The sequence below is a fragment of the Haemaphysalis longicornis genome, unplaced genomic scaffold (genome assembly GCF_048455015.1).
Source record: "Haemaphysalis longicornis isolate Haplotype H1 unplaced genomic scaffold, Haemaphysalis longicornis Haplotype H1 scaffold_10, whole genome shotgun sequence".
Taxonomy (NCBI): Eukaryota; Metazoa; Arthropoda; class Arachnida; order Ixodida; family Ixodidae; genus Haemaphysalis; species Haemaphysalis longicornis.
The window spans coordinates 151,823,581-151,845,433 of record NW_027526204.1 but is presented as its reverse complement, the minus strand read 5'-3'; the positions used below and the strand labels follow the sequence as shown (position 1 = coordinate 151,845,433).

The 21,853-nt window shown below is 47.8% G+C and overlaps 1 protein-coding gene and 1 pseudogene across 2 annotated transcripts in view; both read left to right on the top strand.

The window, feature by feature from the left end:
- Positions 1-21,853, top strand: part of LOC144159651 (inner nuclear membrane protein Man1-like) — a 34,458-nt gene that overhangs the window by 10,713 nt on the left and 1,892 nt on the right. For both annotated transcript variants that reach the window (XM_077691276.1, XM_077691275.1), the window contains exons 4-12: positions 141-222; positions 945-1,036; positions 1,453-1,511; positions 8,635-8,783; positions 11,906-12,007; positions 12,095-12,188; positions 13,108-13,389; positions 16,921-17,026; positions 17,740-17,818. In XM_077691276.1, coding sequence (XP_077547402.1) covers positions 141-222; positions 945-1,036; positions 1,453-1,511; positions 8,635-8,783; positions 11,906-12,007; positions 12,095-12,188; positions 13,108-13,389; positions 16,921-17,026; positions 17,740-17,818 — 1,045 coding nt within the window. The remainder of the gene's footprint in view (positions 1-140; positions 223-944; positions 1,037-1,452; positions 1,512-8,634; positions 8,784-11,905; positions 12,008-12,094; positions 12,189-13,107; positions 13,390-16,920; positions 17,027-17,739; positions 17,819-21,853) is intronic.
- Positions 1,526-8,628, top strand: LOC144159652 (uncharacterized; annotated as a pseudogene).

The following is a 21,853-nucleotide window of genomic DNA, read 5'->3' as shown; positions in this document are numbered from 1 at the left end:
ACCCGTGGAACACCTTTGGGCATTTTCCCCTCGTCTTTTTTCTGTGCCAAAATGTGTTGCTGTGCAATTTGAGTAGAATTTAAGGCTTTGCTAGAGGAGGCGTAGGAGCCACACGAGACTCCTTTGTGTGTGCCCCGCAGAAGCCGTGCATCTATGAAGCTGATGTGCCAGCGGCTCTGGAACTAGCCAGGAGGACACAGAAACTCCTGGGCCAGATTGCAGGTGAGGCTGATATATTCTACCTCTGGTTCCTTGATGCTCTTGCCACCCGCCTTCTTGATGAAATGCGCCTCTTCTTGCTGGCATATTTTATCGCTGGCCCTGCACAGAAACCTGGTTTTTGCTAATGCCAGAGCATCGCATCATGCGTACCAAGTGATACAGTATTTGTACTACTAATCTTCTCTGCCGCTCAGTGTGCGATGCGTTCATGCTGGATTGATGCTGATGTTACTGGGGGTTGTGTCTGCTAACTCAAAGTGGAGCTTTAGCAAAGGAGGGCCTTGATACTTGCTGGGATGTCACCAGATTTTGCACATAGTGTCTTCCCTGCTCCATACCCAAGAAGGGATGCACTGGTTTTGCTATTTGAAATGGATCCGCCTACATGCTTTGGAAAAAGCAGCTTTTAGAAGTTTGAATGATTGGTAAGTTGGCACCATAAGGTTCCGAAAACCAGAGGCAATGTCTTTTGTGCAGTGTCAGCTTTCTCTTCCATTAACCTGTTTTTGCATTTTTTTTTCCTTTGTTGGTTTAACATATGGTCAAATTCAGTACGCTGTTTGGTCTCTCAGCTCATAATTCCTGTTGTCATGCCCTTTCTGCTGCCTTGTTTTTCATAGTCATTTTTTCATTGTCTTCTTCCTTTTTGGCATAACTTGAAACCCTTGCTTTTTGGGGGCATGTTGGAATACCACTGAGGCGAGCCTCTCCTCTTCCTGCAGGAGACTATGAGTGTGGCCAAGCACCGTTCCGCTCGCTGAAAAGTGATGCCTGCCTGGAGTTTTTGCGAGCTTCCAGTGAGGCGCCAATCACGGTACGTTGGTTGCCTGGTGTTGTGGTTTGGCTGACAGATTTATTGCCAAGGTTTGACGTGAAGACTTATCATCAAGGTTGGCTTGCACACTTGTAGAACGAGTTGCAGAAACCAGACTAGCTCTTTCTGGCAGTTTAATATTCTGCCAGTAATAAGGAAAGGGCTGCATTTTTAATTTTTGTTCTATTGAACTGCTTAAAACTTTGGATGATCTCGACTGTGAGTGGCTCACTTTGCATGTGGTTCTTTTTCGTTTCTGTCTATAATCATTTCTTTATTGGTAGTGAGCGAACTTGCGAGAATGTTATGACTGATACAACACGGCTCTTTTGCATTTGATAAAGTAACGTTATTTGTGCCCCAATTTACTATACTTTTCTTTGCTTTTTGCTGAAGTATTTTTTCTTTTTTCCCAGGATGCCACCTTCAGCGACACCTTGCTTCTGCTGTTTGAAAACCCTGCCTGGGGAATCAAGTAAGAGGCTTAGCTTCTGGAGCCTTCGCATTGGAGATCATGCAACTTTGCTGTTCTTTTTTCTCCCCATTCGCAGTCGTAGCCATTCATTTCAGTCATAGTCATTGTAAATGACAGAAATTGTGTGCTCTTACTTGTTACCTAATGTTGGTTATTCTTAGGGCGTGTGAAGCTTCGAAACTTTTGAATATCGAACCAAATAACACAGTACTCAATTTGGATTTGAATTGAATTATACTAGTATTTATTAAGAACTTGAATATTTCTGAAATACTTTGACGTTTGGAAGAATGCAAAGGGTTGTTGTGTTGGTGAACTAAGGTAGAAGAAATTAGGCCTTGTTGAAAACTGCAGTAATGTCCCACTAAAAGTTTGACAACTCCACCTTGGTGCTTCCAGTTGGTTATGGTACGTGTTGTTTACCGCACTGGCTGCTTACGTAAGACAAATGAAAAAAAAACACAGGACATTCACAAGACAGACGGAAATCTCCCCTGTGGGTTTTCTCTGTCTCACGTAAACAGTCCCTGCAGTCGAAAAGGACCATGTCCCCCTGAGCCGCCTGGTTTGCTTACCAGATGGTGTACAAAGTTGGTCTTTTTTCAAACCAGTAATGTGTGTTTTTCTTCTGCATGGTACAAACAAAAAAAAACAACTTCCCTGGCTTGGCGTTCTTATGCTGCGTTCCAATTCGCAGACAGCTTGGTAGACAGTCTACGAAGCAGTCTAACTAGACGTCTAAAGGAATGAAATTGGAACGGTGCCACGGTCGCAAACGCAACACCAGCGCTGACGACAGCGTCGTAGCAGACATGTTGAGCTGAGCAAGCCGCAAGTTTCGTAACTAATATTACCGTGGTTATTACAAACGTTACGTAATTTGAAAAACTAGGAAAGGTCACCTTCATCACTAGTAAATTTTACTAAATATTTAAATAAAGGAACATGTGCTTTTGGTTCAACATAAAAACGCAAAAAGGTGGCGCTGGCGTCGCTTTTCAGTTTAGACAGGAAGGTAGCCTGCATCGTTGCTGACTTCGATGCTGTCTCCTCGAAGCAGTCTTCGTTGACTGCTTCGTTCGAATTGGAACGGGGCTTAACATGGCGTACTGTCCGCGAAGACGGCAACGAAGCTGTCTAAACGGCAAATTGGAACGCACCCTTCGACATTGAGATAAAGCTTTCTGGGCAAGGAGTCATTGACACATATACATTGACATTGGCACTAACCAAGCAAGTTTGCCAACTGACCATGCACATTTATTATTTTCCTACGCTAGTGTCAGTTTTAAGCTGGTGTCTGTCTTTGCATACTGTTTCCGGAAGGAAAAGACGCTATTCGTGAACCTTTAGTTTTAATTTACTGTTATTTTGGGCTAATTGTGGAATCTAGCATGATTTGGCATGCATGTAGATGCTTTTAATAAATGTGCCTGGAGTGAGGTGCAAGTTGCAATTACAGCCAAGCGTCCTTAAAGGCCAACTGGACTCAAATTTTCGACAACGTAAAAATAATATCACCTAATAGTACACATAAAAAGGGTGCGAAATGCAAAATACTGCGTTTCAAACGTCAACGCGCGCGACGCAAACGGCTCGCGAAATTGGCGTTTTCGGAACCGAAACTGAAAAGAAAGGGCGGCCATTACCGGCGGCCGGACGTGACGTACGTGAGGGAACGGAAGCGGCCGCGCTAGCACCGGCGGCCGCTCAGAGCCGCCTTCAATTGCGCGTGGTAGCGTCGCGTTTGGCACTGTTATTTCCACAGAAGAGCTTCCACCAACGTTTGCCCATGATAATGGATTATGCCCAATTCCGGCGTCGCGTTGCTATCAATCGAGATGAAGTAGACCGTCCGACAGTAATTTTTTTCCATCAGAATAACTGCGGGAGTGGCGATTCTTGGCATTGCGAGGAAAAAAGCGGACCCTGATGTACAAAGCTACTTGCTCCTACGATATCGAAAAGTAGCTTTGGGTAACTCACATCGCTCAGTTTGAAGGGCTGCAAAAGGGTGGAGACCAATCACTATTTATACAACACATTAGGTACAAACAGCTTCGTGAATATCGGCCCAGTATTTTTCACCTTGCTGCACACCGAGAATCGAATTAAAAAAGTGGTCTGAAACTATAAACCAGCTTCCACAGCTAAATCATACCCAGCTTTCTCGCTCAAAATTACAACCTCTCGAAAACCTAGAAAAACCACTTTAGGAAAATGATATTTGGCAGAAAGCTAGAAGTCAACGTGAAGATTAAAACGCTAAAAGAACATTTCAGTTTTCTGAATATTTTTTTGTGTAATTCGCTGTCAAATCTAACTCTCCATGCATTTCTATGGGATAGTTCCCATGGATCAGAAACCCAGTCGCGCAACGTGCGCGACTTGAAACTGTGCACAAAGCAAGTATTCACCCCAAATATTAGCTGTGCAAAAGAAGTTTTCATTTCGCTAAAAAAATTGCAGAGTAATCACTGTTGAAAGGACTGCCATGATCGGGAAAGCTGCACATGGATGCACTAAAACACGAAGCAGTTTCCTATATGTAACGCTAGCTGTTTTCTACTTTCACCAGAGGCATGTGCTGTTGAAAACACTTTACTTTCAAGTAATAAATCTACCGCTTTACCACTAGTAAATACTTCACTTGAAAATTGAACAAAAAATCTAGTTTATTGTTTAGGAGAGGAGCAGTTTCGTTAGCTTTCGCACTTCGCGAAGACGACAGACGATATTTGTGCGGATGTATTTGTTACTACGAGAAAGGCTGATTTCGGTTCACTTAGCGAGTGAGGCAAAAGACGCACAAATATTTATACCTGCGTGTACAGCAACTCTAGTTAGGTTGTGAAACTTTTGGAAAGGTCTAAAAGATGGAGGTGGCGTTGGGCCATCTTAAATATGTCCAATATTGGACGTGGAAGTGCAAGTGGTCAAGAATTTATAAAATATCTTTCTGTGGTAGGTGCAATAGAAGTGACAAATGTAGGGTAAGTACTCGTTTCGTGATATTTTTTTCCTCGAGTAAAAATATTTTCAAGTAAAAAAAGTTTTGCTAGCTCCGAGACGATCGCAAGTGCGTGAATAGTTTGAAGGCTTCTAATCTCTTTTTTTGCATTGAAAAAAAAATTTCGAATATTGCTACCTATGCGGTTAGTTTTAAATATGTGATGATGATGGCGGTACAGCGCGCTGGTGTAGCAGAGAAATCCCGGCCGAACGCATCCCTGCAGCCGGCGCAGTGCCATGCAAGTCTCCGGAGAAGCGCGAGCTTCACGGGACAGGTTCCCCAACCTCCGTCACAGGCCGCTCGGAACTGGTTTCGGCGACTCTCCGCCAGGTGCATACGTCGTCTGCTCGGGGGTGCTTTGAACGAAGGTACCTGGCGTGCTCTGTGATACCGAAGCTAAGGATTTCGCCATGGTGATTTTAAGAGCATAGACTACTCATTTGGATCAAATTTGGACAAACAAAAATTTGAGTTCAGTTGGCCTTTAAGGGGGGGACACGGGTCTTTGGGACGAAAAAATCGCGAAAAAGTAGATTTTTTGAAAATAAGATTTTCGAATTCCGCAACTATTATTCTCTCTATGTGTGAAGTTTTGTGTCTCGTGAACCAGTATTTAAAACGTTATATTGATTTATAACGCGCGTGGGAGCTGAATTTTTGTTGAAGCCGATGCAAAAACGGCCCTACTTTCGCGTTGCGCGGCGGTCGTACCGAATGCCTGATCGCAGCAACCTCGGTATCGTTTGAAAGAGCAGCTTTTCTTCTTTTTTTTTTCGCGCCACAACTGCCCCCGTGCAGACATTGGCCGAATAGCAAAACGGCGCCAAAAACCCCCGCAACTAGCGATCCCATTCGCCGAGAGAAGGCACGTGACCAAATCTCGTCTCCTGATTGGCAGAGCCTGGTTTGCATCGTCTGCTCTGGTAGTGCGAGTGCATCCGAGGCGGCTCCACCTTGCTTATCGTGTTCGCACGACAAGCAAAGAGCCATGCCGAAGGCCCAGCTAAAGTTTGCTACGAGGCACAAGTTTGGGAAAAAAGCGAAGCGGTTGCTGTACAACTTCCACAAGAGTCCTGCAGTTGCAGAGGAAAGCGCCGGGCCTGACGCGCTACCTGCGCCGAGCTGCGCGGAAGCCACCGCCGACGACGTAGGCCTAACGGCCCCACCAGTCAGCGGAAATGCGTCGGAAAGCGGCCGTATGAGACGCGACACAGTGATGCTGCAACCTGAAGATTTGCTGCAGAGAGAGGTGGCTGCACGAGAACAGTTGAAAGCGCTTTCTTCAACTCCTGCAACTGAGCGGAAATCCAACTTGTTCACGAGCGCCGACGACACTCTTCCCGGCCCACCTGATGAGAGCAGCTTCGTGATTGCGAGTTTGGACTGCGTCAACGTGTTGCTGTCGGCTGTAAAGTGCAGCGTTTGCGGTGACAGCGTGACATTTAGAACCGGCGAGCGGGCGTACGGCCTTTCTGGAAAGATGGTTATCGCGTGTGCGACCTGCGGTGATGTTGCCTCGGAGTGGAGCTCTCCCCGCGTGAACAGCGATAAAAAAGTTAATCCGTTTATCGTGAACGTTCTCGCCGCGCGAGCGATGCAAGCTACGGGAAATCGCCAAACCGCGCTGAACGATGTGTTTGCTACAATTAACATTTCTCACCGCGGGCTGCACACCAAAACGTGGCAAGGCTACGTGAAGGAGAAGCTTGCGCCCGCTGCGACTCGCGCTGCCGACAACGTGATGGCCGAAAGTGCGCATTCAGTGAAAAAGCTCTACGACGATCTGCAACTGGACAGCCCCGGTAACATTTGTGTTACGTACGACGGGTCGTGGATGACGCGAGGCCACTCGTCTCACACCATCGTCGGCGTGGTTATCGAACTCTTTACGGGATTAGTTCTAGACTTCATCGTGCTGAGCAACTTTTGTGCTGGGTGCGAGCGCGGGCCAAAGGTAGGCGACCCAGCTTACCAAGCTTGGAAGGACAATCACGTCTGTCAAAAAAAAACACTGAAAAGAAGGCTGGTGAGATGGAGGTGGAGGCCGGTCTCATCCTCTTTGAGAGGTCACTGCAGCGGCACAAACTGAGGTACACCACAATTCTGTCAGACGGCGGCAGCCGCACCTACTTGGCGTTGGTGGGTGCCAAGGTGTACGGTTATATTCCAATCAAGAAGGAAGACTGTGTCAATCATGTGAAGAAGAGGATGGGCACCAACCTGCGTAACCTGCTTGCAAAAGGTACGGGCTCGGCATCTGAGAGGCTCGGTGGCAAGGGTCGGCTAACTGGTGACCTTGTCACTAAGCTCAGTTCTTATTATGGCTGGGCATTGAAATCGCACAGTGGCGACGTCAGGGCCATGCACAAAGCGGTGATGGCCACCTACCACCACATCACTTCAAACGACACCGTGTCCAACCACAGCCTCTGCCCACCAGGCCCGGACTCGTGGTGCCGGCAGAATGCTGCCAAGGCGAAGGGGGAGCCCACACCAAAACACAGATACAACCTGCCACCTCACGTTTGCGAGGCTCTTCTACCTGTGTACGAGCGTCTTTCGGACGAAAAGCTCCTGCAGCGCTGCCTGCAAGGCAAAACGCAGAACTCCAATGAGTCCCTCCACTCCATGATATGGGCCCTGGCACCCAAGGAGAAGCACACGTCGCTGTTCACTGTGCAAGCTGCTGCGGCTGAGGCGGTGCTGAAGTTTTAACGCAGGCAACGAAAGAGCCTCGGCTTCCATTTTAAAGCAACTTGACCTGAACCCTGGGCTTGCCAGCACGAAGCGTATGGCAGAAAAAGACTGCCGTCGAGGATCCACCTCTGCACGCAAGCACAAGTCAGCTGACGGCATGCAGCGAGCTTTCAAGAAGCGCCACTCCGGTGCCTCCAGTCAAACAGATTATGTGCCTGGTGGCTACTGACTCCATACCAGTGTAAATACACTGCAATTTTGTTGTTGTTCTCACTGAAAACGAGTCTGCTGTTTCTTTCTTCATTTTCTCAAAACACTAATTTTGGCCTGTTTGCAAACTTGCGGAAGAGCTATCTCAGCTCTCAGGGCACACAAAACTATAATTTTTGTTGTGCCATGGAGCAGAATGTGCAAAGCACACAGTGGTAGGAACAGAATTTTTATTATATGCGTCGAAAAATTTTTATTTCGCTCTGAACCAGACCTCACGGTGCCAAGTTTTGAACAACAAACTTCAAACTGCCATAAAATCACTACTTGTGGCCTTATATAGTACATTTTGGTGTGAAGAAAACAACTTTCAGTTAGTTAGGCTGTTTTCTACTAATTACGCAAAAAATCACTAATTAATGTTAATTATACTAAAAACTAATTGGCACAGAAACAAAATAAGTGCAGATTTGAGATCAGCACAGCAAACTATACCAGGGAGTCCAGTTTCATTGCAGTTGGTGAAAAAACAAGGAAGATAGGTTTAAGACTAGTGTCCCCCCTTAATCGAACCCTGAGGGGACAAAAAATATTTTGGGCTTAACTTCAAACTTGTGGGGATTCGTTTAATTGGTCGCAGAGCGCTCAATACCGGTACACGAGTGCATTCGTGATGAAGTAGTCCCAACTACGTGTTCTTAGGAGTGTAATGTCAATAATTATGTAGTGTGCAAGTACAGCTAATGCAGTGACCAGTTTCAGACGGGAACCCAGAGAACCATGGCGTGTGTTTTGGGTTCAGATTAAAGTGCTTGTTCCCTCCATACAAATACACACCACTTTACTGGGACCAGTGAGCAAAGTGACGTGCCGTCACGATGGATTACCAACGTGGCCAATCCTTCACTCTGCAATGGGCCAATTTGACTTATTTGTTGGTTCGAATTATGCAACTTTGGAGCTCTAGAGGTTCGACGGTGGCCACTGGCTGCAATGTGGCAGGGCTCAGTTGATTAGGTGTTTCATCATCCGCAGCAGCCGTTATTTGTCCGCTGCGGCGGGAAGGCCCGTCTCAGTTGTGCTCGTCGGCTTTTGCGCAGGGTTCGGTGGGTGCCGGCCTCTCTCGGTGGCACGCTGTGGTTGTTGTCTGGGGCTTGGTATTGCGTCGTTGCAGTAGGCTGCAGTGTGGTCGCCTTGACGCAGGCTCCTGACGCCTGCAGCGGAGCCCGTGAGGAGCTACGGTGTGGAGGCCGTGGCTGCCCTGGAAGCCAACCAGGCAGTCAAGACCTTCTGGTGCTGTCTGCGCCTGGCAGTGCACGGCTTCCTACACGTCATCCTCATGACTGCCTTCGGTGGGTCTCTCTGGCTGTCCTGCAGACAAGCAAGAAGGTTCAGCTCAATCTTTAAGGACTTGGCATTGTGTCTGCTCTGTCTAGTGCTCCTGACCCTCAGGTTGAGCATCGTGGCTTGTCTCAGACTGTGTGAACGCAATAGTACCTAGGTTTCTTGTCAGAGGACACTCGTTTCTTATTGCCGGTAGGAGAGTTATGTGACAAAAAAAATAAACAAAAGGCAGTGAAAGCCACAACATCTTTTTGATTGGTGGTATTGTTTCTGTAATGTCGTGCAAGTTTCATTCACCAATGTACAAAACCTTGTATTCTTTAAGGGGGGACGCGGCTTTCAACTTCGGAAAAATGACCAAAACATCGTTTTTTTGAAACCCACATATTCGGCTTCTATGTTTCCTATTCTGTGCGTCTGCAAAGTTTTTACGCTGAAAAGCGTCGCAAAGTGGCATAAAAAAATACTTTTGTCAGGCGCGGTGACAAACTATCAGCGCAAAAGGGCGAAAAAACGGCAATTTTCGGAGCGCTCTATCTCCGCAACGGTGCCACTGGGCGCGGCCATTTTGATATGGTTAGATCGGCCGAGCGATCGTCTTTCCGGTTCTGCTCGTCTCTTTTATCTTCGTTCATTCACAAACGCACAAACGGCAGAAAAGAAACGACGCACAAACGAAGCTAGGAATAGATGCTGAAGCGCTATTGGTCCCCGGTCGGGGCACAGATCAACGACCCTCCTGATTGGATGTTGCGGGCGCAACGCAAGATGGCGGCCGCCTGAGCTGCGTAGGGAGCGGATTGAGTTCATTTTCGCCGCTGCGCTCGGCCGAGTTTCTGTTCAATCTGTGATATTCAACACGGACGTTATCGCGATGGGAATGCCAGAGATAACGAGCCGGATTACGGGAAGTTGTGTGGCTCGAAAGGCGGAGGTCATCGAACGCTTCGTGGTGCGCGTGACTCTACCGTCGCCAGACCCCGGAGGGTGACGCGGTGTGCGCGCTTGCGATAGCGGTTCGTGAAGTGAACTTTTAGTCGGATTTGCGATGTTTGCACGCTTAGTTATTGCTGTGTTTTGACTGTGGGCTCGCTAGCCTTGAGAAAGAAACGGTCGACGCGTCAAACGCTGCGGCGCGCACGGCATAGCCGACGCGCATTGGAGCATCACATGACTGGGCAACCGGTTACGATTGAACGCCAGTAGTTGTAATTAATGCCTGCGACGTTAGATTTAATCTTAAAAGCGACCTGACCAGCCATATCAGGTATAATCAAAGTTCGATATGTCGCGGTAAGCGTGCGCTGCGATGCGCGCGAGCCATATCGCCTTTCTTGCGCAACGTTTCCCGTGCACTTTTAATGTAATTTTCATGCAAACAGGTTTGAGTTAGTAATATAGGAATAAAAATGTGCTCTCTGCGTTAAAAATGTACGTTACTGTGGCAGCATTTAACAGTGATTTTTTTAGGGAAATTATTGATACCATTGCTCAGGGCATACTGGCTGTGCTGCGAGAAATATTGGATGCCTTGAATGTCAAAAGTAGTAAAAAAATATGCTCTTGCATTGAAGTTGGGAGTTTTGCAGAATACTCTACCAAGCTTCAAAGTAGCTCATTTTCATCTTTATGGTATGCAAACTTTTGGCAATGAACACCTGCACATGAGTACTAAGTTGCTGTGCCAGGCAAGATAAAACATAAAAAAAGCCAAAAATGTTCAAATTTAAGTAAAAAAAAATGCTTAACTTGTTGCCATGGTGACAACACTGCAAAAGGAGGTTGTCCAGTGCGATACAGCCAACCAACTAACCTACTTTGCATTGAAAGCCCATTGAAACCCATCTCCCCTCTGTTTGGTTTGCAAAGGGGGGTATGTACTCTTCACGGAGGAGCTGAAAATGATGTTTTCTGGAAAGAGAAAGGCTGTAAAAGGCACTCCAATTTCAAGGCAAGGCCTTCCAGAAGCCCCATGTTCAAAAGGACATGAAAGGCTACAACCGTGACGACTTCTGATATGTGAAACCCATGTTGCAACTTCGGAAGCCGTTTTCTCAAAACAGTTTTTTTTGCCACCTGTGTCGCTTGTACCAGGGATTTCTTCATGACCGCTGGGTCTATTTTGATTCCGTTTCTTGCATTACATTCCTTGATGAACTGTTCAGGTCGTGACACTTTTGGTTTTCCAGATTTGTTTTTTTGTGATTTTTTATTCAAATAATCATTCACAGTTGACATGCCTGTTGCACATTAACCTCTAAAAAAATGAAAACTAAAAAACATTGTGTTGTAAAAAAAAAATTCTAAAACTGTCACGACCTCGTCCATTCATTTGGGAATGCAAAGCACTTCGAACAAGTTTTCTATCATGTTTTATAAGCCGCTCAAGCTCGGTACAAGCGGAACAAAAAGAAAATTTCATACATAAAAAAGTTTTCAAAATATTACTTTGAAATTTTTATAGTGTTATCACAGAAGCATTTCCAGTTGCTGTGCCAATTTTCATCAAAATCCACAAAGAAATAAAAAAGTTGATTTTGAAAGCCACGTCCCCCCTTAAAGTCAGTGCACCGTGGGAAGAACATTGAAGGTGGCTGTATACGTAACATGCATTGGTTTTTTCTCTTTTTTTTCAACAAAAGTTTGCTGAAAGGGCTGCTTCCAAGCTGTGACTGTACTACTTGCGCAGCTTGGGGAAGTCGGTTTGTAGGGCAGCAATTGACAGATGGCCTGCAGTCAACAATGTCGGCAATATGTTGTAACAGTATTGTTGCCGTATGTAAATTGTTACAAAACAACATGAGCGGTTGCCGCAAAATAGGTTAACATTAAACTAAGAAGACAGGTTGTAAGCCGATGTGACGATATGGCAGTAGGCCATTAGTTAACTGCAAAAGGTGCCAGGTGTTTCATTTCTTCAAAACTTGTATAAATTTCTTTGTTCTCCTATCCATGGCAGTCCCTTCCCCATCGCAGCTTTTCTTCCGTGCTCCCTCTCACGGTTACCAGCCTCCGCGAGGACCCTGAGTTCTCCCTCAAATGTGTCCGATGCCTCCGGCACTGTTGCAACCATCAGCGTAGTGAAAGTGCCTGCCAACAACAGCTTCTCTTCCTCCTCCTGTATTCACAGTGCTGGTGGTGTTTGTGGTGCTGTACGTGTGTGTGGTGCGGTACAAGGCATGGAAGGACCGCAGGCAGCAGCAGGTCTATACGCTCGCCGAACAGATCACAGGTAGGCTGGCCACTGTGGTGCCGCAGCCGAGTGCCCCCTTTGGAACAGTGCAGCAGTGTGTCTCCCGCCTCTGGTGGTTTTGCACAGCCATGGTGAAGGAGCATGCAGAGCAGCCCAACTGCAAGGAACCCTTCCTGGCACAGGCACATGTGCGGGACATGCTCATCAGCCCTGCCCAGCGGTGCGTGGTTTTTACTCTCACCATCACTCGCTGCTTATTCTTCGCCCCCTCGAAACATGACTGGACTCCCATGTTCATCCAAGCAGGTCAAGGAATTTTCAGAAACACTGTCGCCATGCAACTTGCACTCAGTAGGCTGTGTTTTGATGTGTCACAATGTAGTGTGTGCAAAGTAGTTCCAGAAATAGAAAAATAATTCCTGAAATTATGAAAAATGAGGCCCTTTTGCTGTTTCAAATGAATTGGCACTATTTGAAGGCTGCTGCCAGTAGGCGACACAGAAAGAAAGGGAGAGTCAGTTGGAGAGTCGGTTAACAGTGTAGCCTACACCGTATGCTTTATGCCTGCATGCTTTGATTAAGGTTTCACATTCACCTGTTCTCTTCTATTGAACTGACTCACTAACTTTTTAACAGTTCTAACCTAAATGTCTTGTGCTATTGCTGAATAAAATGGTTGCGCTAAAAAGGGACACGGACAGAGTGAGGACAGACACATACGGCGCACTCACTCCGTCCGTCTCCCCTTTTTAGCGCAATCATTTTATTCAACAATGGAGTACCAACGTGCCCAGGACGCTACACTTATTAAGTCTTGTGCTAAGTTGCCTTTAGAAAGCATTAAACTGTTAAACCCGGGCTAAAGGCTTGAGAAAGCTGCAACAGCTTGGTAAGCATAGGAAATGCACCACCCGACTTTTTTCTTTGCCTGCTGCTGACTACAGTTGAGCAGCAGTTAAAAAAAAAAATCAGAATTAGGCCTTGGGGGCGCAGAGATGGAGATGGGGAAAGGGTGGTTGGGCCTGTTGTGCATCTGGAATTTTAAACATGGCAGCATTTCTTCCACTTGATGCTTGGGGCTCCTCCCCTAGGCAAGTGTGGGCAGAGTCTCGAGGAAGACCGTCGTCCGGTGTGTGCAGGAAGCAGCAGAGCGGGGTGTGGCAGGCGGCGGTGGCGTACCTGGAGCGCCACGAGACGCAGCTGCGGGCGGAGCTGCAGCAGGTGGAGGGCGAGAGCTGGATGGTGTGGCGCTGGCTCGGCCCCGTCTCCACCCCGCGTGCCAAGGTCTGGCAGGGCAGGGCCTTCGAGAACAGCCAGGGCGGCGCCAGCACGGGGGCCGGCAGCTCCCCTTCCGTGGGGGGGCTGTCCACCTACGTGCCGGCCACCTGCCTCAAGATACGCAACATGTTCGACCCCGAGGTGTGAGTACACCAAGCCGCTCCTCTCCTTAAAGAGAGCCAGATGGCGCCAAAGAGAAGGCGTCTGCCGCGTTTTCTCTTTTAAGGCCGAAGCCGTAGGTGTCTCGTCAGATGCAAAGAAGGGACCATAGTTGTAGTCATCATTTTCATCGTTGACGACAGCACGGATGGCACCAAAATGGCCGCCACTGTAAAAAGAAAACATATTGGGTTTGTGTAGGATTTGAACTCTGGTCGCCAGGGCTGCAGCCTGACCCTGGCTGCAGCGCTGACCTGGCACCGTGCGAGATTGGAGCAAAGAATTAGCCCGATGTGTGTGCAATGATGGGGGCACGAGGCAGCATATGTACAGACACAGCCGGACTCGACTCCCCTCCCGCGCTCCCTTTATGGCCTTCTCAATACCGACGCAGCGCATGGGATTTTTTCTGATGCGTAGTTGGGGGCTGACCGCATGAGGGCGGCACCACCTCACCACAAGCTCGGCGTAGCGCCATCTGGGAGGACTGACAGTAAGCAAGGCTGCAGAGCCTAAGGACGCACTGGAAGTTCACTTGAATACTCGCCCTCATGACTTCATGGCAGATGTCACAAAAACACACAATTTGGCAGGATAATAAAAACTTTAACCTAAATTGACAAATTTCTCAGTGAATACGGCATCGTTTGCTTCCGGACAAATGCTGGAGGCACTATAAGACAAAATCTTTCAAATAAAATAAACTTGTATTTTGTCTGCATGGCCCCTTTAGTAAGGCAGAAAACACCAGAAACATGGAAACAGGCGATGACGCCCCATGCGCTGTGGTTTGGGACGTCACAAGAGTTGTGAACGGCGAAAGCTCATTGGAAAAGCATCTATAGATGTTTTTTTGAAATAAACAGTTCCGAAATATTTGAGAACATGAAACAAATGTGAATCAAAACTTTCCGTGTGCTTATCTGTTAAAAAAAACACAGACTGCAGCTCTTATACATTGCGAGGCACCTGCTTCCCTGACGCTTCAGAGTCGGCCATCATGCTTTCAGTTTCGTTTTAAAGCATTGGTGCGCAATTAGCGAAGTCAATAACCTGCCATGGTGGATGCCCGACCTTCTGCAAGCAATATCTCTGGCAGGAAGCGGCAGAAGGAACCAGATGCACTGCAGGACCCACCTGAGCTTCTAATCTGTTCTCCGCGCACAGATGTTGCTATCGGTAAAAACATCCACAGCACGCCACGCGACCTCCACGCTGTTTGGCGCTAGCCCACCAGCCCCGAGCCTGTGAGTGTGAAATAAGCTGGGGAGGCCAACATGGCCATGCGGCAAAGCGAATTGAGAGTGAAACAAACGATAATACGCGGCGGCGATGGAAAAGAGGCAGGAGAGAAAGAATGGAGTGACAACACGCTTTTGAAGGAGCCTGATAGGCAGAGAGCCAAGAGCAAAGAGGGGAAGAGAGCGTCTTGAAAGGAAGAAACTTGGATCGAGCAGGCGAGGAAAGCGGGCGTTCGGTCACTGCCATGGGGTTGCATCGTATCTGTTCTGACGTTCATCGGCCCGTTGGGAGTTTCAAATTCACAGTCCGCCTGTGCCCTGGCGTTCTACTGCTTTGTGGTGCCGTCGAAGGTTAACTCCCGCCCGCCAGTACCCGCCTGCTTTCTTGTGTTCAGCAAGTGGTCTGGCCTGCCTGCGGACTTTTACACATCAAGCAGCGTCAAACAGGGGTTAAGAATAAAGAAAGGTCGGGGTGAGGCGGTGAAGCGATATAAAAGATGAAAAAAATGCCGATTTATCCCTGCCAGGGTCTGTCATATGAATTGATTGATTGATTGATTGTGGGGTTTAACGCGCCGACGCAACGCAGGCAATGAGGCGCGCCGTAGTGGAGGGCTCCGGATTAATTTTGACCACCTGGGGATCTTTATCGTGCGCCGAAATCTCGTACACACGGGCGTTTTTGCTTTTCGCCTCCATCAGAAAAGCGGCCGCCGCGGCCGGGAATCGAACCCGCGACCTCGTGCTCAGCAGCGCAACGCCTTAGCCACTGAGCTGTCATATGAAGCGGACTGCATTTACCCGAGCGTTGTATAATTGGGGTTTTTAATGCATAGTTTATATGGGGAGTCTGGGACCGTGATGACCCGTTGTAAGAAGGGGGTCGTCGCAATACCAGGGGGCGTACCATCGGGGTTCCACTGAAGTTCCCTTTTGAAGACGAGATGGTGAATACTGGCAGTTGTGGAAGTATTCAAATCGTTGCAATTGGTGTGTTGTGTGCTGCCACATGGTGGCAAGTAGTATCATTTTTGCGGTCAAGTTCCTTTGCTTTCTGGTGTGTCATTCATAATTTAATTTTTGTTACATCACTGCCAGCATAAGCACGTAGGAATAAGGTGGTGCTGTTTTGTTTGTTCTAGGGAGCTCATAATCAGCACGTTGTCGTCATAGCTAATCCAGGATCAAGGTATCCAGTCACTGCAGTCACGCGGCGTCACGCACCCAGACAGAGCCTTTCAATAGATCCGCGCTTCTCCTGGCCGGGAGCAAACCTGGGCCCCTCCGATGCCAATCCCATTGCGCCACAGAAGCACATGTTCCTTGCATGCAAAGTATTGGGGGTGATCTTTGCACTGCGCTGTTGCCATGGAGGCTGCCGTTGCTAAGCAATTAAGTACACAATAATATAAAATAAGGGAACAGTCATGAATCAATGCGTTAATTACCCCAAATTAATGTAAACCCAATCCAGTGTCCTTTTATAGGCCCTTTCGGAGGCTGCGGCACCTTCTCTTGACCACTTTCGGCATTAACGCCAGGCTGAAACTGGTCAAGAGATGGTGCCACAGCCCCTCTGGCAAATCACTGCTCTGCACATGACAGCCTCCCCGTTGAGTGGAATTGCTGAAATTTTTTTCAAGCACAAACTTGTTGGAATAAGATTTGTGTGTCAGGGAACTACTGTTTGTATGTAGTCCGCTTTGCAAAATTTGTGATGCAGCAAAGTGGTCTTACAAAAAGGACAGACCAGACAAGCAATGTGGCTGCTGGGAGCCGAACCTTGTCTAGTTTCTGGTCCAATTTATTCAAATGTTTTGAAAAATTTATTCATAAATTTTTGCCTATTGCTAGGAAACAGGCAGTAAAACCGCTACTTTACTGGTTAAACCTGAATGGTTAATGAAAGGGCATTAATTGAGATTGGAAATTGGAGGGGGAATTCAAAACATTGTGATAATGAGCATTGTTTTTCTGCTAGAGTATACGTATCACCTCTGCTAGTTTGTTTATTGGCTAGCTCGCTTGTTGTCTCTGGGATCATATATCCTTGCATTATCTGCAAAATAAGTGTGCCTGTCTTAAGTTTCAAAACGCAATAAAACTGTGTGAACTAATGGGACGTAGAGTAGGAGACACACGCAGCGCTGACTACCAACCCAGTTTTATTGCTTGCCTTAAATTGGCATCTGCAAGGCAATACTAGTTTGCCCTGTTTCATCATGTATTAGCATGCACCAATGAGGAGCCCACTTGCCCCCCGTTTGCCTGCAGGGAGTACGAGAGTGGCTGGGCCCGGCAGATTGAGAACGCCATCCTGGAGAAGTGCGAGGGCAACACTGGCATCGTGCACATACACGTGGACACGGCCTCCAGGGAGGTGAGCGGAGAGGGAGGCCTCGTGTGGCAAGCAGCCAACGACTAGCTTTTCTTCCCCGAGCGCATGACAGGCCTGCATCAACCTCCTCCTTCCCTGAACGTCCCCGTCGAAAGGGCTGGCTTTCTGCTGATCGTTAAAGAGGGATGGAAAACGGGACTGTGGCAGTGCAGAGCTAGGCCATCGTTACCGGGAGGTTGTTGACCAGGACTGCCCATTGAGGGCCCTTCACATTATCGGGGCGTGAAGAGAGAAGGCACAAGGGTGGAGTGGTCCTAGGACCATGCGAATAAGAGGCTTTCCTCAGGGCCATTGCCCTTCAGCCACACACAACTGGTGCATTGTGGATAAGCCTGCCATCGCTTGTGAAGCACGCTGGTTCATCTTTGGTGGCGGCCATTAGCAGCTAGAGTGTGATGTATCTGGTGCCTGTCAATTTCTAGCCTGTTAGAAAAAATATATTAGAAAAATGTATTCAACAGCGGATAGCTTTGTGTATCCTAGTTCATTGAAATATCGCTTCATATTTGTGTTCTAGTTCTAATAGTTCTAATATTGGATTCGAACTCGGATTGGACATTTTATTATTTGCTTCGACATTAGAAAGTTTTGCGTAGTCGCACGCTTCCAGTTATTGCTCCTTCGCAGATGTGGTGCACTTGAACCGCAGCACAAGGTCTCTCACCCTTCCCTGCCTGTTGTTGCTTGGTACACAGGGCTGTGTGTACGTGAAGTGTGCCAGCCTGGACTCAGCAGGACAGGCGTACCGGGCCCTCCACGGTTCCTGGTTTGACGGTAAGCGCTGGGTGGGGGGGGAGCATTCTCTATTCGTGAGAACGACTGTTGTGGCAGCCTGCGTGCAGGTAACCACGGCCAACTGGGCTGCTTGGGGGAGGGGGTGGGGGAAAATGCTCCTAAGGTTATGGTTTATGCAATTTTTCTTTTTTATTTCTGCAGATGGTGTTTCGTAGTCTTCTTGCGCTAAGTGGCAGCTGTGTTACTTTTGCCTGGGTGTGCGGGCATGTAGGCAGTCCTGCTAGAATCAATTTCACTTGCTGCAATAAAGTCACACCCTGTCCTGATCATGTTCATGGCTGGCCAGTCGGAAGCCGACTTGAATTGTGCATTTATTGATGCGAGTCAGCTGTCCAGAATGGGAAATCACATGTGTGAGAGAAATGGTGCTCGTGGCCCAGAGTTTAAATGAAATCGGGAGCCCAGCTGCCCTGAAAAGAGTTGGCGCAATAGGCTTGCTCCACAAGACCAAAAGGCGCCAGTTGAAAGTAAGTGCTCCAAGAATTATGCCCCGGTGGCTCTGTGTTTAGTTTGGCCAGGACAAAGCAAGGACAACAGCCATATCGCCCTCCTTACCATTTTCATAGGCAGCTCAGGGCTGGGAACTGTTTTGCATGGCATGGTTGGGGTATAGGTACACCAACTATGAGGTGGGCAAAGCAGCATTGGCGTACAAGCTTGAACGATTTGGAATGGAGACCTTTACAAGTGCATTCAGTTTTCGTGTTGTATGATGTGGCATGCTGTGCCTTGTCCAGAAGGGGTGGCGGAGGGGGGGAGGTAGGATGGCGATAGAAATCTGGAACAATATGATATTATACTATGAAAATTTTTTTCAATTGTATGTCCACCACTCAACAGAGCATTGTGCATGAGTGAAATGTGTTTTTCAAAGGAACAATGACAAAAACAGTGGTCACGCTCGCACAATCTTGGACATGTGACTGCCGTGGCTACTGCAGCACTGAGGTGGCAAGCAGGCAAGAGAGAAAAACCTAACCAATGGGAATCCTCCAAGGGGGCTTATTATCCAAACATTTGCACGACGTGATTTTGCTTTAATGGGAAGTAGCCTTCAGCTGGGCTGCTGAGTATGGCGTAGCTCTAAACGATGAAAGTGGCCAATATTAGCCAACTTGAGCCCCTCTGAACCATCAATGCTCTGCTGGGTAGGTGGGGGCAAGATTTTTTTTTTTTCCCAACCTTTTTCATTTTAAACGCTGTCTCACTGTTGAGAGAGCCTCTCAGAGATGGTGCAGCATCCTCAGAACCTCCAAATAACATTTTCTTAAGGGGGGACGCGGGTCTTAGAATGGTCAAAAATGGCCAAAATATCGATTTTGAGAAAATCCAATTTTTGGAATTATTGTACCTTCAAGCACCTGCCTTCAAAATATCAACGCGAAATTCCATCGGGAAATACTCTAAAATCATGTTTTGAAACGCCTCGAGGGCCACGAAATGCCCAGAATTGGGCAAAAGTTGCTTCAAATTCCCGCGCGCCCCGCGGGCGAAGCAGCCGACCGATCGCCGCCATCTTGGTCTTGTTTTGAAGCTTGTTTCTTTGTGCGCATTTTGCGATATCTCAAAATGGCGTCGCTTGAGTAGAACGACCGGCCTTGCCAGTTTTCCGAAGGCACCTTCTCGGCCGCTGATTGGCTAGAGCGGGCGCGCGCGGTTTGAGTTCGCCATACGACCCCTCCCATTGGTCGGCGCGACTGCTGTCATGGCGGTCGCCATCATGGCGTCTGCTACGCGCGTCTGACGGAGTCCGCTCTTCTGGCGCAGCGCTCGCTTAGAGCAGTTTTTTTTTACAGTTTCTTCTAATTCTTCCATCGCGTACTTTCGTGAATGATGCCAGGAGACGTAAGTTTGAAGAAGACGACCCTTCATGCGCACGGGAAGCGAAAGCGTCGTCCGCCTATCCCAAGGTCGCGTGGTGCGACTTCGGGCCGCTCGACTCCGCCGGATGAGAATCGTTCGCCGCCTCGTATTGCCTCGCCTGCCCCATCGCCTGACCAACCACCTCCGGAATCCATACCTGGTCCAAGCACGTCCTGCCGGCTTGACACGAGGTACTACACGGCGGAGGAGATCGCCGCGCGTACGGAACACGCGGACGAGGTCAAGCGCGGAACGACCACCCGAATACAGCATTAGTCAGCAACGCAGCGGAAATTCGACCTCCTTGAAGTGGATTTGGCGCACTCAGAGGAAGAATCCGGCACAGATTTTGTCTTAGTGGATTTTGCAATGCTGAAGGACCTTTTCGCGCACGTCAGGTGCGGCAAGTGCGGGCTGGCGGCGCCGGATTTGAGGAAGCCTGACCGGCAGTACGGCCTCGCCGTGAAGCTCGAGGTGACGTGCTCGATTTGTGAACACCGTGTGGAACGTTTTTCCTCGCCAAGGACCGAAGGATCTGGCAATATCACTCTTTTTGAAGTGAATATGAGGGCTAGGAAAAGTATTCAAAGCATGGGGAAGGGGGTGACTGCTCTTTCAGATTTTTGTGCTGGTATGAACTTGTCCCACAGAGGCCTGCACCACAAGACATTCCAAGCGCACTTGAGGAAAGTGGTTCAGGTTTGCGAGGACACTGCAGCAGCCTCTGAAGCTGATAGTGTGCGTGCCATCAAGGACTTGTACACCTTGGTCAGCCGCCAAACAACATAGATGATATGTTTGATGGCACGTGGATGACAAAGGGACGGTTGTCACACATTGGAGTGGGCTGCATCATTGGAGTGTACACCGGCTTGGTGATTGATCATGTAGTCCTCTCTAACTTTTGCTTAGGTTGCACCATCAGACCCAAAGCTTCAGATGAGGGCTACGAAGATTGGCTGGCAGACCATGAGTGTCAGCGAAACATTGACTGTGGTGCAGGACGCGTGGAGGTAGAGGCAGCCCTGATAATGTTCAAGCGCTCGCTCTCCAAGAATGGGCTGCAGTACACAACCGTGATGTCCGATGGAGATAGCCGCACCATGCACGGCTTGAAGGAAAAAGGCGTCTATGGGTTTATCCCCTGAGGCCAAGAAAGTTTGCCTTCCAGCTACATTTATTTTCCCCAAAAGACTCTTTTGAGGGCCAACAACATGATGCATTTGCGGAAAACGCACTGCGCAGTGTCCCACCCCTGTATCCTCTCAAACTTCTAGCATAAAAACCGCGAATGAAATAGCCTCACCAAAGAACAAAAAAGGGGGGCACCTAAAGCAAGTTTCACCCTCTCACTTTTGCCGTACACAATATTCTGGGTACCACAGTGCACTGTAATAGATGATGGCACTTCACGAAGGACTGTTGCAGTTTTCACGACGCCAGCAAGACACCACCAGATTTCACAACGCTAACAAAATGCCAACAGATTCGAAGTCGATAAATTTTGCTAAATTCCTGTTGGGGTCCGTTACTTGGCCTTTTGTATCTCCAGTTCTAGTTGACATTTTTGGAATCCAAAGACAGATTTGAAAATGGGAAGAACATGTCTTTGTTACTGGGAAATTTTGAAGCTACACTACTGATGGTTCATCTCATAACACATGGCCAAACTTCAAATGCAGTTTTCTCAGTTTCATATTTTTGGTCACTTCCCTCAGCCTTACGCAGCTTTTTGGAAACTTATTTTTGCTTCATTATTTTTGCTGTACCATTTTTTTCAGTACAGCCTGAGGCAGCCGATGACATTCTTAGTTTTTCTGTTTAGGCTACGCATAAATGATGACTTGCAGTTATTTTGATGAGCCAAAATATCCAATACTGCCATTTTTTGTACTTGACATATTTTTTTAGGATGCCGTGACTTTAGAGAAAAACGAAGAATGTCATCGGGTATGGGAACTCTCTGGCTATCCATTCATGTAATTAAAAGCGACAAAATGCAATGCGAAAGTTTATTAAAGCTGCGTAAGAAATTACCTAATTGCGGTTTAGACTTTGTATGATAACTTTTAAACTAACAGCACCAGCTCAAATATAATTGCATATTTGAAATCTACAGAGAAAAGCACATCAGTGTGCAAATTTTCATAG